General features: G+C 37.9%; 1 protein-coding gene across 5 annotated transcripts in view; it reads left to right on the plus strand.

The window, feature by feature from the left end:
- fer1l6 (fer-1 like family member 6) overlaps positions 1 to 18098 on the plus strand; it is a 91265-nt gene that overhangs the window by 24087 nt on the left and 49080 nt on the right. For 4 of the 5 annotated variants that reach the window (XM_077727695.1, XM_077727696.1, XM_077727697.1 and 1 more), the window contains 9 exons: positions 20 to 110; positions 187 to 301; positions 376 to 610; positions 702 to 810; positions 12492 to 12696; positions 12894 to 13014; positions 13076 to 13176; positions 13256 to 13358; positions 16510 to 16629. In XM_077727695.1, the coding sequence (XP_077583821.1) occupies positions 20 to 110; positions 187 to 301; positions 376 to 610; positions 702 to 810; positions 12492 to 12696; positions 12894 to 13014; positions 13076 to 13176; positions 13256 to 13358; positions 16510 to 16629 (1200 nt within the window). The remainder of the gene's footprint in view (positions 1 to 19; positions 111 to 186; positions 302 to 375; positions 611 to 701; positions 811 to 12491; positions 12697 to 12893; positions 13015 to 13075; positions 13177 to 13255; positions 13359 to 16509; positions 16630 to 18098) is intronic. The other variant, XM_077727699.1, reaches the window with a different exon arrangement.

Here is an 18098-nt window from a genome sequence, read left to right on the forward strand (position 1 = left end):
AAGTCTTGTGTCCTCATAGATTTGGGATGAAGGAAGCATGAGTGATGTTGCCATAGGTACCCATTACTTTGACTTGAGGCGCATTTCCAATGAACAGGATGGTGACAGAGGTAAGAAAATCCATGCAAGCTTGATGACATAGAAACATTTGGCTTGGAAACAATCCTGATCCCATTGTTTCTTCAGGGTTTTTACCCACTTTTGGTCCTGCCTGGATACATTTTTATGGCTCTGTCAGAAATTCTTTGGGCGATGACACAGTTGAGCTTAACGAGGGCATTGGAGAGGGAGTCGCTTTTCGGTTTGTTTAAATAATGATTGGAGTTTTGCACAATCAACAATCACCCAACAAGATTTTCAAATTCCTGCATCTAGGGGGCGTGTCTTCTTAGAGCTGGTGGTGGAGATCCTATCAGGCGGGACAGGCCCAGTGTCCAAAATCTCTCATATGGTGAAGCCTGTAAAAGATACCAAGGTGGTGAAGACAGGAGGGAAAGACCTTAAGACACCAGCAACCGGAGGAGTAGGTGGCGGGTCATCTGGAGGTATAGATGATGATGACAAAGGGAAAGCTGTGGCAGAGGTTCAACCAGTGGAATCTCCCCCTACTGTAAGAATGTCTTTCTTAATAGTAATGTAGCGTGTACGCATGCTTAGTCAAACAAAAGAAACAGTTGATGATGGCTCATGTGTTGTTTTAGCTCAACACTGAGAAGAGAGAGAAGTTTCTCCTGTTTGGAGCCTTGTTTGAAGCCACTCTGATTGACAGAAAAATTGGAGACAAGCCTATCACTTTTGAGTTCTCGCTGGGTAAGGGACTAATGCCATTGCGCCAAGTCGTCCATTGATTGATAAGAAGTCTGAATTTAAGCGACCAAAATGAAGGCTTTAATTCATGTTTTAGGGCAGGTGGGCATGTTGACATCAGGTTTGTCGCATTTCCGCTTCATCTTAATCACCGTAGAAATTAGAGTGATTTACATGAATACTGAATCATGGAAACTTTCCATGAATACTGAATCATGGAAACTTCCCATGAATACAGAATCATGGAAACTTTACATGAATACTGAATCATGGAACCTTTACATGAATACTGAATCATGGAACCTTTACATGAATACTGAATCATGGAATTTTTAGATGAATACTGAATAAATGGAAACTTTACATGAATACTGAATCATGGAAACTTTACATGAATACTGAATCATGGAAACTTTACATGAATACTGAATCATGGAAACTTTACATGAATACGAAATCATGGAAACCTTCCATGAATACTGAATCATGGAAACTTTACATGAATACTGAATCAAGGAAACTTTACATGCATCCTGAATCATGGAAACTTTATGTGAATACCGAATTATGGAAACTTTACAAGGATACTGAATCATGGAAACTTCTAAATGGTTAGTGTCTAAATTTGAATCTCTTACAATACACCATTAGGGCCAGCCTTTCACAAGACTGGTGATATCTGTTTGATCTAATCCATATACTTTCAATAACTTTGGATCAATTTTTATCACTAGTGGAGAGCCCCATCCCCAGTCTGAGGCTTGTTGGCAGCTAACCACCGTTTGCTGTCCTATCAGCACTAATTATTCTCAAAAGAACTAGGTTAACTGCATTTGGTTGACATCAATTGTTTGATACTAATGCAATCCGTTATATTTTAATGGTCATTAATGTGACTCATGCTAAAGCATATTTCATCTAGTGATGGACAAAACAATGAAACATGTTTCGTGCACTAAACGTACATCATTCTTATTCCATCCTAGGGGAATCATGCATATCCTAAATTCATTATTTTATCTAAACTTGTCAGGTACAATTTACCTAATAATTTGGATCAATGCCATTTATGCATTGTTTTCTTCTTGTTTGAGATCATTAATAATTTGGATGATTCTTAATACATAAGTCTAAATCACAAATCACTCTCATATTGCTAAATTAGCTATGAGCATAGCTAACTTGCGTTAGCGGAATTCCTCTCCGCTCCAAGAAGGCGGTTATATTTAAAATAAGAGCCATTTTCTGGGCTCAGTATTACCACAATTAAAATTTAGGAAAAACAACCTTTCACTAGGGATTTCATAATATAAAGGGGTTAATAAAGGACCCATAATTTGTCACTTATATATCATGACATTGTCAACATCTCCCTGTCTCTGTCTCTCTCTGTCTCTCTCTGTCTCTCTCTGTCTCTCTCTGTCTCTCTCTGTCTCTCTCTGTCTCTCTCTGTCTCTCTCTGTCTCTCTCTGTCTCTCTCTCTCTCTCTCTCTTTGTCTCTCTCTGTCTCTCTCTGTCTCTCTCTGTCTCTCTGTCTCTCTCTGTCTCTCTCTGTCTCTCTCTGTCACTCTCTGTCTCTCTCTGTCTCTCTCTGTCTCTCTCTGTCTCGCTCTGTCTCTCTCTGTCTCTCTCTGTTTCTCTCTGTCTCTCTCTGTCTCGCTCTGTCTCTCTCTGTCTCTCTCTGTTTCTCTCTGTCTCTCTCTGTCTCTCTCTGTCTCTCTCTGTCTCTCTCTGTCTCTCTCTGTCTCTCTCTGTCTCTACATCTCTCTGTCTCTACATCTCTCTGTCTCTACATCTCTCTGTCTCTACATCTCTCTGTCTCTTGTTGGGTTTATTCTGTTTTATTATTATAATAGTTATATTAATTCATTTCTTTATTAAATCAATCTCTTTCTTTTCTTTGTATTAATTCATTACTTTGTTAAATCATTCTCTTTCTGTTTTTCAAAAGTCTTGAGGTCACACCAAGTCATCTTTAACCTAGACAGCCTGTTCCAGGATGGTTATACAAACAATCCACCCAATCTGGGTCCTTGAGATTTGGTGGGCCCTTGGTGACGAGGACAGGGCTATTCGGACAATAACAAGAATATTGTTATCGTTATGTAACCGTACACTTCGGGTTTTTCTGTATGTAACGATTATATGATTATGATTATATTATATGATTCTTAGGTCAAGGAGGTTGTATAATTACTCTAATCTAAATGTTGTTAGGTCTAGTCCCTGTTTTTGTTATTAGTAAAATACCTTGATTGTTATTGTAGTCCCAGATGTTGTTTTTACTCATACGTGATGGAATGATCAACAACTCTGTAACTTGTGACCATAAGAATAGGACGAAAATGTCTATTCGAGGAGACGTTCGGAAGTCGTACGGTGACGCTTGCTGTAACTCTCCCTCCGGAGGCTATCTGTTGTATCCATTTCTATTTAATTAAATGTCAATAATTGAATAAGATGTCTTCCTGCAGTTATTGATAATTACGGACGAAGGTAATTATTAATGAACCTGACATTTTGGTCCTTCTGAGCCATGGAGGTCAATATACCGGAGCGAGAACCCAGGCGCTGCTGTTCGACATCTGGTAAGTGACCGTGCGCACGGCGTCTTCAAAACCCTTGGTGGGCCGGAGTTTTTCGACGGGGGCGCCTGGATTCTCGGCGGTTGAAGACTTTTCCTGCTGGAGGGAGACATCTGATGGATCTCGGGTAAGTCCACATTAATGTCTGCATGTTGTGAAGGTGTTTACAAATGCGTTAAAGGGACATTGTATGTGAGGCCCATTGTTGGGCTGGTTTCGCGTCCTGGGTGACGGCGATAAAACCCTGTGTTTATACTAGTCAATGGCAGGTACGGTGGGGCACTTTGCTGGAAAGTGTCCTGTGTCTCAGGGGTAGGCACGAATGTATTGTACTAGAGGTACAATATTGGGGCCGGGGAGTGTCCTGTGTCTAAAGGGTAGGCACGAATATACGTTGTATGTTGTTTGTGTGGTTTCTGCAGTAAAATTAAGATAAGCCTAGGAAATACAGTCGAAGGAGTGATAATAATAAAAATAGATATAATAAAGTTAACTGTGTGAGGCACACGAACTCACTACAAAAAAGTAAAATATGGGAAACACGTGTTGTAAGGCGGGTTTGGATGACGATCCAAAAAATACGTCTAACTTGTAAGGATTGGAAAAAAATTGGAAAGACAAAGCGCTTCAAAATTATTACACAGCTTAAAATGCATAAAATACAGGATAATATATGCACTAATGCATAGAGGTAATATACATATATAAATAATATGTGAGTGGATAAAAGTGTAACAGCTTGTTCCACAGACACTAATGGAGGTAATATACATATATAAATAATATGTGAGTGGATAAAAGTGTAACAGCTTGTTCCACAGACACTAATGGCGAAATAAGGCCGGGGAGAAGTTAAAAAATACTATTTTGGGAAAATAGTGGGGGCTCCCTCGGATAACGGGGATATATTTAAGACCGTGGCGGCGGGAAAGTACTGTTTGGTAAGGAAAAAATAGCGGGGCCTCCTCGGCTGACGGGGAAAATATTTACCGAGATAGGTGACGGGCGCGGAGGAAGTTTAACAAAAATAAAGGGAGCTAGAAAATTAATGGGGACACTGGTATTTGATTTGGTTAATCCGGGTATGACGTTTTGTGATTACAATAAATTGGGTTTTTTTGTGATGCTTGGGCTTGTATAACAACAATTAGAATGGTTATTTCCAAGTGCTGGTGGTGCTTTGTTAATATAACCTATATGTACTGTCAATTTACAGCAATGTGATGGCTTATTGCAGCTTGGTTTTTGATCCCGTCCGCTAACGGGAAGATGGTGTTTAAAAAGACAAAAGAATATATACAAAATGATCATTTAAATTTTAGCAGGGAATGTCACCTGTGTTTTTATTATGCTCTAGACTTGCCAAAAAATGTGTCAACTGCGGGGGAAGCGTTTCTGGTGCAGCGGCTGCTGATTAGATGGGAGTGAAACATGTGGGCCGCGGGGCAGACGATTTAACTGTGTTGGGCTTTCGGGAGCGTTCGGACCGTGTAAACGACTAAAATTTTGTGATCCCTTCCGTGAAGACATTATAATAATAATAATTGGCCTTGGGGGTGCTGAAGCAAACTTGAGGGCAGAAAATGGGTTTTTGCCATATTGTTGTGCTTGCAGCATACATATTCTGGATATATGGGGTCTTGGAAAAATATTGTTATGTAGTTGAATATCGGAAGAGGGGTTAATTTGACGTTTTAATGGTTGTCTTCTCTAAAAAGCGTTGTATTTGGGCACAGGGAAAAAGCTGGTTTGTAAACATAAGATAACAATGCTGTTTTCGCAGCAAGAGTGGAGGTCATAGTTAACGGCTAATTGCGTTTTCTGTTTGGACTTTTCAGAAGAAGAACAATACATGGGCTGCAAGAAATGCAAGGTTATGCGAATGCTTTCGCATTGATATTTTGGGTTTTAAAATGAAATGCATTAAGAGGATAAAATAATATTAATACTATTTCAGAATTTTTTGATTATTCAAAATACTTTAATCCAGGAGGTTGGCTGTTTAAAAGAAAAAAAAGGCCAGGATGACAAAATTTACAATATTATGGTATATTGGTGACGATAAGGTTTTTAAAACATTAAAGTTTGTAATTAGGAATTGTCTAACAAAAGGTTGATTTCTCTCATTTAATTGTTGTAGATTTTTGTTTTGGTAACAGGCTATGGGAAATGACTCGTGTCTTAAGTAAACATCATATGAGGTGATTTACAAAGTATAGTAGGTATTGAATTATTTGGCTGATTAACGACATCAGATGGGAAATTTACAATGCAATAGTGGCATGATAAAATTCATGGCATTCATCCAAATAATTAGGTGAATTGTAAATAAAATAATTGGTTTAGGATGAGCATATTTTCCCTAAGAATGGAGTAACATGGAATGTTTTTCAAAGTGCACTTGAAAGAACATTGTCTGTTGTCCTGGCAGGAGGAAATATGCTTTGTCACAGGTCATATTGATGACTTTAAGGATATTACGGATTGGATAAGCATTGGTCAATTGATACAACCAAATAACGTTGCTTTTACGGCTTTAAGGGCATGCAAATTGGTTAGAACTTTAGCAACGATGGGGTTAATACGCCTGAATGTTACAGTGATAACGAGTGACAATAACAAACTTAGATAAGGGAGGGAAAGGAGAAATTCTCCAAATTCCAGAATCTGGCTTAGAAACAGGTTATGTTAGTCGTTTTGGGTTTTTGACAGGATGTGGTAGTACATAAATTCTGGGAAATTTTGGGAAATTGGGGACCCCATATCTAAAACAAGTTTGAGACAAATGTGTAAATAGGCTCTATTTGGCGCTGGATGCACGAATTCTAGTGGGGCCTTTCATGTTTTGAAACAAGTGACGCTTTAGGTAGATGGGTTGTCTATGAACAAAATGGGATGGGCGAAATTCGCTTACAAATTAGGCGTGTTATCTTGGTTCATAGAATTTGGAGTCAAGGCGACGTAATAAAGGCCATAGGCGTCATGTTGTATAAAATAGGCGTGGATGAATTAGTTTTACAAATGGGGGAGATTATCTTATCACCTGAAACAAGTAGAAACAAAATTGGATGGCCGCATTAAAAGGTGATTGGCATGCTATTAGAGGGAATTGGGATTTTCCAAAAAACCTGATAGGGAGCCATTAGGTCATGGCGGCTGTGAAAATAAAAACCTTAGATGTGAAACTATTCCCACCTCAATTCGGGGAACAAACAGCTAAACTGATAGCATTAAAAAGGATATAACTTTGTGTGAAACTTGAAGGTAATTTTTTACAAACGGTTAAAATGCTAGAGTGGGGGTGTGTATATTAAAGGATCTACTAATGAATGCGGGGTGGATCCAGACTTTCCGGAATGTGGGGTATTCATGGCGTCCTCGAGAATTTGTGGATTTTCTCCGGGTACTCCAGTTTACTCCCACAAAATGAAATTATGGATGCTAGACTGGTTGAACACACTAAATTCTTCTGTTTATGAGTGTGAGCGTGAATGATAGTTTGTCTTTTTGTGTTTTTTGATTGGCAGACCACCGAGACATAATCTATTAATAAAAAATCAATAAAGAAAATAATTTGGGCTTGAGTCAAGGGAAGACCTATGTCTCGACAAGGGGGAGGTGGCCTTGCTACACAGCACTACAAGGTTTAGGTTTTAAATCTATATGCATACCCACATATCCATTTCAAAAAATACATATAGATTTTATTTTATTTTATTAGATCATATGGATATCATTCCACGATATGGAATTCCAGAAACTATTTATAGTGATAATGGCTCCCATTTTGTTAATATAATAGTTGTCTACCATCCACAATTGGCGGACCTTATATGAAGTCCTGTTTGGTAGACCTTACAAATTGTTATTATTCACTACACAATGACAATTGGATGATGAGGCGAATCTATCAGAGAAAAAAAAAAACGCACACACCAAATTTAGACTATCAGAGGGAGATTTTGCTTCTCAACAGGAAACGGACGAAGCGACGGTGATTCTTGAAGACTGGATGCTGATAAGCAGCATAAAAGAAGAAACATCGGAGCAACGCAAAGTGGGAGGGTCCTTGTTACTGAAAGGGGACACGGATGCACCTTTCCCACAGTAAGAAGGTTGTCTAAATTGAAACGTTTCAAGAGGAAAACTCCCTAAACAAAGACAAAAAGTCATGTTGAAAACAATTATTGCTTTTGGGGCAATGAGATTAATGATGATTGTGATTCTATTCCTTTCCACAGTAGGGTTGTTTTCTCCAGTTGGAGAAAAAGGCGGAGGCGTTTCAATTGAGGATACACCTTCTTACGGGAGGGTAAACCGAGAAACATACACATTTACATTTAATTAACATTACCTACTAAATCAAATTTCCACATTGAAAATATATATTTGGACTCGGCGACGTCCCGGTTGCCATACAAAAAGAGATGGTGGGAAATATGTGTGGTACATTAACAGCAAAAAATTAAAGATTGGGAAAAGCCTTGTTGCAGAAATTGGTCAAGATTGGAAAGCTTGGACTGACATATTAACCTGTGAAATTTATTTCTGAAACAGGGATTTCCCAAACGGGGGATAATTGGGCGCTGTTAATGGAGTGTAAAGAAGGCAAGCACTATGTGGAGCTACTTTGGTAAAAGGGTGGTCTCAATTGAAACATTGAGGGGACGGGTAAGATAAACTTTCTGACTTAATAAGATACGGGAAACACCAATATTAATTGAAAAGATTATTGCTCAGCAAGCAATACCATAAAACTATAGGGAACTCTTTTATATTGGGTTTGACGTCTCCATATGGTTTCAATTGAGACTAAACCATCTTACAAAGGATTAGGATAACCTACCAGACAAGGGAAAATACGATGGGGTCTAACAACTCCCTCAATCACCATTCATTTGGGGAAAAGTGTTTTTACAAATGAAAAAACGTGTCCTACTTGGCAAGAAAAAATATTGAAGCAGTGTTTATCCTGTTACGCGGTAAATAGGAAGTAAATTTTTCCACTGTTTAATCATTTTACCTGCTTAAACCTTACAGGGCATGGTCTGAAGCTGGGGGCGATAAATGAGACGTGGTGTACCGGCGTTCTAAAACAAACTACACCCCTGATACCACGTTCTGGCCTATGGTGGCGGGGTGGTAGATAAATTATACGACTCCTGCCGAAACGCGGCAGGACTAGGTACTTTGGTCTCACTGCTCTTACCGGTGTCTGTTTTTCCATCCACAGTGGAGGAGATACAATTGGCGGCTCATAATTCGGAGGTGAAGGGTCGACCCTCCCGACATCGTCGAGAGGCATGGAGGGAAGGAGATCCAACATACATTGATGCGATTGGCATCCCCCGGGGCGTACCAGATGAGTATAAGCTGGCTAATCAGATCGCAGCAGGTTGGGAGTCTATCTTCCTTCTAATCACCCCAAACAAAAATGTGGATAGAATAAATTACTTACATTACAATGTTCAAAACTTGGAAATTATACTGAACAGGGATTTGTGGCCATGAAGGAACAACTGGCAGCTACCAGTCTGATGGCGTTCCAGAATCGCATAGCGGTGGATATGATCCTTGAAACAGGGGGCGTAATGTTTGGAAAACAATGTTGCACCTTCATACCGAACAACGCGTCACCCAGTGGATCTCTCACCAGGGCCATTACTGGCCTGCAAACACTGAACCGCAATATGCAAGAGCACTCTGGAGTAGATACGTCCGCATTGTCAGATTGGTGGGATAAGACCTTTGGAAAATCTAAAGATTTGGACTATAGGCACAATTACCGCTATCCTAACATTGTGTGGGTGATGTAGTATCCCCTGTTTGCGCTCCTTGCTAAGCCGACTTATAACTACTGAAATTGCCCCTACAAATTCTAAAGTACATGAGTTGTATCTTATGGGACGGTTTGGGGAAAGCAGTGAGGTCCAGGAGTACGGTAAATCCGAGGACCAATTGGACGAATATAATTATGTTTTTTCTCTTTCAGACCAGCCATGGGAGTAAGGAGTAGGCGGATAAAATCGCAGTCACCGACATTTCCATTTAGTGATTACTAAGAAATGACTAATAACATACATATTATAAAAACGGGGGAATGTTGGGTTTATTCTGTTTTATTATTATAATAGTTATATTAATTCATTTCTTTATTAAATCAATCTCTTTCTTTTCTTTGTATTAATTCATTACTTTGTTAAATCATTCTCTTTCTGTTTTTCAAAAGTCTTGAGGTCACACCAAGTCATCTTTAACCTAGACAGCCTGTTCCAGGATGGTTATACAAACAATCCACCCAATCTGGGTCCTTGAGATTTGGTGGGCCCTTGGTGACGAGGACAGGGCTATTCGGACAATAACAAGAATATTGTTATCGTTATGTAACCGTACACTTCGGGTTTTTCTGTATGTAACGATTATATGATTATGATTATATTATATGATTCTTAGGTCAAGGAGGTTGTATAATTACTCTAATCTAAATGTTGTTAGGTCTAGTCCCTGTTTTTGTTATTAGTAAAATACCTTGATTGTTATTGTAGTCCCAGATGTTGTTTTTACTCATACGTGATGGAATGATCAACAACTCTGTAACTTGTGACCATAAGAATAGGACGAAAATGTCTATTCGAGGAGACGTTCGGAAGTCGTACGGTGACGCTTGCTGTAACTCTCCCTCCGGAGGCTATCTGTTGTATCCATTTCTATTTAATTAAATGTCAATAATTGAATAAGATGTCTTCCTGCAGTTATTGATAATTACGGACGAAGGTAATTATTAATGAACCTGACACTCTACATCTCTCTGTCTCTACATCTCTCTGTCTCTACATCTCTCTGTCTCTACATCTCTCTGTCTTTACATCTCTCTGTCTCTACATCTCTCTGTCTCTACATCTCTCTGTCTCTACATCTCTCTGTCTCTACATCTCTCTGTCTCTACATCTCTCTGTCTCTCTCTGTCTCTACATCTCTCTGTCTCTACATCTCTCTGTCTCTACATCTCTCTGTCTCTACATCTCTCTGTCTCTACATCTCTGTCTCTCTCTGTCTCTACATCTCTCTGTCTCTACATCTCTGTCTCTCTCTGTCTCTACATCTCTCTGTCTCTACATCTCTGTCTCTCTCTGTCTCTACATCTCTCTGTCTCTACATCTCTCTGTCTCTACAACTCTGTCTCTCTCTGTCTCTACATCTCTCTGTCTCTACATCTCTCTGTCTCTACATCTCTGTCTCTCTCTGTCTCTACATCTCTCTGTCTCTACATCTCTCTGTCTCTACATCTCTGTCTCTCTCTGTCTCTACATCTCTGTCTCTCTCTGTCTCTACATCTCTGTCTCTCTCTGTCTCTACATCTCTGTCTCTCTCTGTCTCTACATCTCTGTCTCTCTCTGTCTCTACATCTCTCTGTCTACATCTCTCTGTCTACATCTCTCTGTCTCTACATCTCTGTCTCTCTCTGTCTCTACATCTCTCTGTCTCTACATCTCTCTCTCTCTCTCTCTCTCTCTCTCTCTCTCTCTCTCTCTCTCTCTCTCTCTCTCTCTCTCTCTCTCTCTCTCTCTCTCTCTCTCTCTCTCTCTCTCTCTCTCTCCATCTCCATCTCCATCTCCCTATCTCTCTATCTCTCTATCTCTCTATCTCTCTATCTCTCTATCTCCCTATCTCTCTATCTCTCTCTCTCTCTCTCTCTCTCTCTCTCTCTCTCTCTCTCTCTCTCTCTCTCTCTCTTTCTCTCGCGTCGGTGTACACATACACACACACAAACATACATATATATATATATATATATATATATATATATATATATATATATATATATATATATATATATATATATATATATATATATATATATATATATATATATATATATATATATATATATATATATATATATATATATATATATATATATATATATATATATATATATATATATATATATATATATATATATATATATATATATATATATATATATATATATATATATATATAGATAGATAGATAGATAGATAGATAGATAGATAGATAGATAGATAGATAGATATATATATATATATATATATATATATATATATACATATATATATATATATATATACATATATATATATATATATATATATATATATATATATATATATATATATATATACATATATATATATATATATATATACATATATATATACATATATATATATATATATATATACATATATATATACATATATATATATATATATATATATATATATATATATATATATATATATATATATATATATATATATATATATATATATATATATATATATATATATATATATATATATATATATATATATATATATATATATATATATATATATATATATATATATATATATATATATATATATATATATATATATATATATATATATATATATATGTATATATATATCTCTATATATATATATATATATATATGTATATATATATATATATATATATATATATATATATATATATATATGTATATATATATATATGCATGTGCGTATGCATGTGCGTGCATGCGTGGTTTATATGTGGGGGGGTTCTATACCAGAAATTAACTTCATTTAGCACTTTGGCCTTGAGAATACTGACAGGATGCTTCAGGCTAGAGTTGTAATGTATAGCGCAGGAATTATGGCTCAAGATAAGTGTGGAAATGGAAAGTGTAGGACAAATAGGCATCAATGTGACCAAATAAAAAGCTTGAGTGAGAATATAAATGGAATACATCATGTGTGTAATGTCAAAGGGTTATAGGCTGGTGAGGATGTATTTTGAGTAGTTGACAATGTATCCCAGGTATGTTTTTTTCTACGGCTCTTGGTTCATATTTGCAATTTTGGATTCCTTGCTTTTGTTTGCACTTTGTTTTTGTTCTCTTTAATCAAAACCCTTTGACTATATTGTTGTGCTGACTTCCTTGTTTCCCTGCATTTGGATCCATCCGCTTTCACATTTGCATGCCCGCACTATATGTGACAGAAACGAAGAGATGTCCTTAAACCTTTGGTTTTACAATAAGTGGTTATATGTGTTTTTGTTTCGAAGGCAACTGCGGTAACGTTCAAGAGCCTGCTGTTCAACCCAGCCTCAGTGCTCCGAGTCCAAGCCACAGCCGCCGCAGACAAGGGTTGGACTTTACTGAAAGGGCCTGTCCTTCCTCTCCACTGTTACCCAGTGAGCCTCAAGACCCCAGCAGGAGCTCTAACTCCATCACTGTTCCCCAAAAACCAATTCCCGTTGCGGGAAACAGGTGGATGCTATGACTAGGGTGCAATTTTTTTTAATACGGTATTGTACATTGAATTGAACAGTGTCTTGGAAAATTGGTTGTATCTAACTCAACATTATTCCGTTAGATTGCAATCTAGTTGGACCGACCGACCTGTAAACAGAAATAGAATTAAGTGTTTTAATAATTTGTTTATTTGCACCCTAATAATGTTTTAGGTACTATATGTATTTGCCCCTGGAAAAACAAAAGCCATGCATCAATGTGTTGAGTCAATGGGAGGACAGAACCTACAGGCTGTACAACTCTAACATGCTGGAAAACATTGTATTTCTATTGGTACGTGCACGCTCACAAAAACAAAGATAAATGTTTGTTAGAACTTCACATCCACTGACAGGAGGAAGGAGTCACCAGGGCAACTGAACTCCACAAGAAGTCTTTTCCTGGGGTTGAGGAGACACTAAAAACAACAGTCAATGCATTTTGCATGAGTGCCAGGTATGCAGCTGTTCACTACAATATGACGAGTGATAAATTAACTTTTTAAATTGATTCACGAAACTACGTGACGTTGCAGGCGTTTTATAGCAACAGTAGAAGGGCAGTTGAAGGCTCATGTAAAGTCCAACCACCTGACACAGCTGGACATGAAACGACTCTCGATGTGCAAACAGGAACTGGTAAGAAAATAAGAAATGCACTCATTCCTATAAATGGCCAAACACAAACTTAAGACTTTTAGCTTTTCTTGTGCAACAATTACAAATAAATTCAATGTGCCCATTGTATGGCAAATAAGGCTGGCGCTGCACTGGGGGTATGTCAATTAAAATATGAATATGTCAATCACACTGCTTGGGGACACTTGAAAAGTGGCTCTGAAACTAGCCCGAAACTAGCACAGTCGTTTCAGTCTCACCCTCTTACTTCAAATGAGAAAGGTTGTAATAATAATAAATGAATGCTATAGTAGTGCTTTCTTTTGCCATCATGTTGTTTTTAGCCGTCGTGAATGTCATCCATGCGGGGATGCAGATTAACACCTATTCAAACAGTTCCTGTGCAAAACACTATGCTCTGATTGTTTGAAGGTACCTGCATTCTGGTTGAAGGTATTTTTGACAATTCCCCTATCAAAACATTTTGAGTTCAGTCAGGTTTGACGGTTTCTGAGCATGGACAGCCCGCTTAATATTACACAACAGATTTTCAATAATATTCAGGTCTGGGGACTAGATGGCCATTCCATAAAGTTGTTTATCTGTTCCTCTGCATGAATGCCTGAGTAGAATTTGAGCAGTGTTTGGGGTCGGTGTCTTGTAGAAGTATCCAGCACCGACGTAACTTCAACTTTGTCACAAATTCTTGAACAATGTTTGTAAGTATCTGCTGATCGTGACTGGAATCCATCTGATCTTCAACTTTAACAAGATTGTCAGTAGCTCCACTGGCTGCACAGCCTCACAGCATGATGGAACCGCCACCACATTTAACTGTGGGTAGCAAGTGTTTTTCTTGGAATGCTGTGTTCTTCCGCGATGTGCATGTACAAATAACCAAATTTTAGTTTCATTAGTCCACAGCACTTTATTCCAAAATTAATCTGACTTGTCCAAATGTGGTATATAATACTTCAAACTAATCATTTTTGGCATTTGCGTAGAAAAGGTTTCGGCTGCATTGTCCTCCTTTGTGCAAAGTGTGATGAATAGTTGAATGATGCACAGTGACACCAGCTGCAGCAAGATCATGTTGTAGCTGGTCTGTGGGTTGAGTTTAACTGTTCTCACCACCCTTGCTTCTGCTTATCTGGTGATCAATCATGGGGCGCCGTTCAAAGCGGCTGCTCGTTGCAATAGCTCCCTAAACCCTCACTCGAATTCTGTGTTTGTACAGCTTTTTTACGGATTTTTATCCTTTATTTTATGTTTTTATTGTCTCTTAAGACTTTAGTTGTTACTTCACTTTACATATTATATTCGATACTTTAATGTTTTGGGACTTTACTTTCAAGACTCTACTCCAAGACTCAAGCTGTGCGAGAGGCAGTCTTTGATCTACTAGTTTAGTCCATCTTTTCAAATTCAAATTTCAAAATTTTGGAGACTATTTTGACCCAGCCATGCCTACGCTGCTTTACACGAAGGATCAACTGTTAGCGCTACGCAACACCGGGATTCCCGTGGACTTGGACCTCCCCGCTGAGTTAAAGAGGAAGAGAAGAGGATGCAGAGCCGGACGAAAATGTCAGGAGAAAAAGCGACGCTTCAGACCCAGCATTCCATCTATTATTATGGGGAACGTAAGATCTCTCCCCAATAAGATGGAAGAGCTAACGGCGCTGACCAAACAACAAGGACAATATCGGAGCGCCTGCATTATCTGCTTCACGGAGACCTGGCTGGATGAGCGAATACCAGACTCTCTCATCTCCTTGGATGGCTTTCAGCTGGTGAGGGCGGACAGGGATGCTGAGGAGAGCGGTAGGAAGAAAGATGGGGGACTAGCTGTCTTTATTAATTAATTTGACAGTTGTTTATGGCTCCCATGCTCATATTCTTCAGAAAAGATGCAAAGACGAGAGCAACTGGCCAATTTCTGTAAATCCTATAAATTTTACCATCGTGGGTGGTGGACCCCAAAGCAGGCGAGGGTGCGAGTTAAGTTCTTTCCAAATCTTAGGCTCATCCAGGAAGCTGGCGAGCTCACAAGGGGATAGCGAGGTGGGTCGTTGGCCGTTGCAGGAAGGTCATTTTCCGTGGCGTCGGTGTACACATACACACACACACACATATATATATATATATATATATATATATATATATATATATATATATATATATATATATATATATATATATATATATATATATATATATATATATATATATATATATATATATATATATATATATATATATATATATATATATATATATATATATATACATACATATACAGATACATATATATACATACATATACAGATACATACATATACAGATACATATATATACATACATATACAGATACATATATATACATACATATACAGATACATATATATATACATACATATACAGATACATATATATATACATACATATACAGATACATATATATACATGTACATATACACACACACACTATCAAAATATCGTGTTTGCATACAACTTAAACCTGCAAATGTCAAGCTATATTAGCCCAAAGTTTTGTTTACATAAACTCTGTCCTACATCACAGTCTTGGAAAATTACCCTGTGTTCCTATATAAAGACTGACCCAGTGTTCATTCAGAGAGAATTGTGAGGAAGACATGCTGTGAGAGGTTCACAGCTGTCTGAGCATTCTCCAACCATCCTGCGTTCTGGTAATAAACCTATTTCCTATTTAAATTGATCTCACTCTTTCTTAACCTGTTCCTGAAGTTGTATTTTCAGATCTATCACATGTCTGCAAATTTGTTGTCAAATCCTGGGTCACTCAAAAATTGCAATGTAAAAAGGAATCACATTAAATTGTCTGGACCACACCCTTAGAAAAACCTGGAAATTCACAAATTCTTCTCATTTTAAATTTCTCTTTTTGGAACAAGGGGCAAATAATACTGGACATTTTTGGGGGACTTGAAAACTGGCACTTTGTTAACAATCCCATACATACATGATTTACTTTTAATGCTCTGAAAAAGTAGAATATTTGAAATTTTACTTAACATGCTTCTTTTATCAGAAACACAACAAACGGAAACTAACGTTTTAATAAAGTGAACTCTCTTGGAGCCAAGTGAGGTTTTACTCATCAAAGATATTCTTAATGTGTGTACTGCAGGAAAGTATGATTGAAGATGCTCAGTCTCTGGTGTCCAGGAAGAGAAAGTCTGGTGGCGTGAAAGAAGAGCTCCAAGATGCAACAAAACTCACACATAAACTACGTTTCCTAGTGGAGGAGGTACTGAATGTGTTCCTGTCATCATTTAAAAGAAACTATTCTGTTGTTTGTGGGAAATTAGGGACCCCAAATGAGGCCCTGGGAACCCAATTATTTTTTTCTCTTATATTTAACCTTAATGTGTTCATCAGACACCATGATAGGAAGTAGATCATTCATTCATTTCCCAAACTGCTTTATCCTCCCTAGGGTCGGGGGTGTGGTGTGGTGTGTGGGTGGTAGTGCTTGTGTCCTGGAGCCTAACCCAGGTGGCTTCGGGCCTGTTTTTTGAATATTTATCACACAGATCATCAAATCAATTTTAGTATTACACAGAGACAACCCAAGGAAATATAAAAGTCCGTCTTTTACTGACGATTTTATTTACCAAGACAAGATGCTCAGTCTCTGGTGTCCAGGAAGAGAAAGTCTGGTGGTGTGAAAGAAGAGCTCCAAGATGCAACACAACTCACAGAATAAAAGGCAGAATAAATTACAAACTTGTCCAACTGTGAAAAAGTAATTGCCCCTGAATCTTATAACTGAAATCAAGCATTTATATATTTTGTCTTTCACAACGTTTTGCGAAAGTTTGGTCCACTCTTTTGTGCGGTATTGTTTCAGTTCTGAAATATTAGAGGGTTTTCTAGCATTAACAGGCCGTTTCAGATCACATCACAGCATTTCAATAGGAATTAAATCTGCACTTTGACTTGGTCACTCCAAAACCTTAACTTTTTTTAGCCATTCAGAGGTGGACAAGCTGTTGTGCTTTGGATCGTTGTCATGTTGCATGCTCCAAAAGCGCTGGACTTTGAGCCCACAAAGTGAGGGCCGGATGTTCTCCTTCAACATTTTTAATTCATTCTTCCATCAAATACAGCAACTCGCCCTGTTCCCGGGGCAGCAAAGCAGCCACAGACCATCACACTCCCACCACCAAGCTTCACTATTGGTAAAGTGTTCTTTTAATTGAATACTGTGCCATTTTTTTGCCAAATGCGAGAGGCCTTCTAATAAGTTCATCTTTTAACTCATCAGTCTACATAATGTTCTTCCAAAAGTGTGGCACATCATCAAGAGATTTTTTGTCAAACACAAGATAAGCCTTTTGATTATTTTTGAACAGCAATGGTTTTCGGCTTGGAACTCTGTCAAAGATGCCATCTTTGCCCAGTGTTTACAGTCTTGAACATTGACCTTAATTGAGGCCAGTGAGGCCTGCAGTTCTTTTGGATTTGATTGAATAACTTTATCTATCCCATATTCGGGAAATTCCATTGTGACAGCAGCAAATAGGGGGAATGCAGATACAGAAAAAAACACATAGTTACAAGTTAGACAGTACAGTCGCAAAGGTCGCTGAACAATAAAGCAAAAGCACAAAGTTCAAAGCAAATCAAAGTAAATGGGATCATTAAGAATCACCAAAACAAATCATTAAGACAGAAAAGCAGCATAAACACAAAACAGACACCGACTGCCACTTG

Source organism: Stigmatopora nigra, chromosome 11 (genome assembly GCF_051989575.1).
Source record: "Stigmatopora nigra isolate UIUO_SnigA chromosome 11, RoL_Snig_1.1, whole genome shotgun sequence".
NCBI lineage: Eukaryota > Metazoa > Chordata > Actinopteri > Syngnathiformes > Syngnathidae > Stigmatopora > Stigmatopora nigra.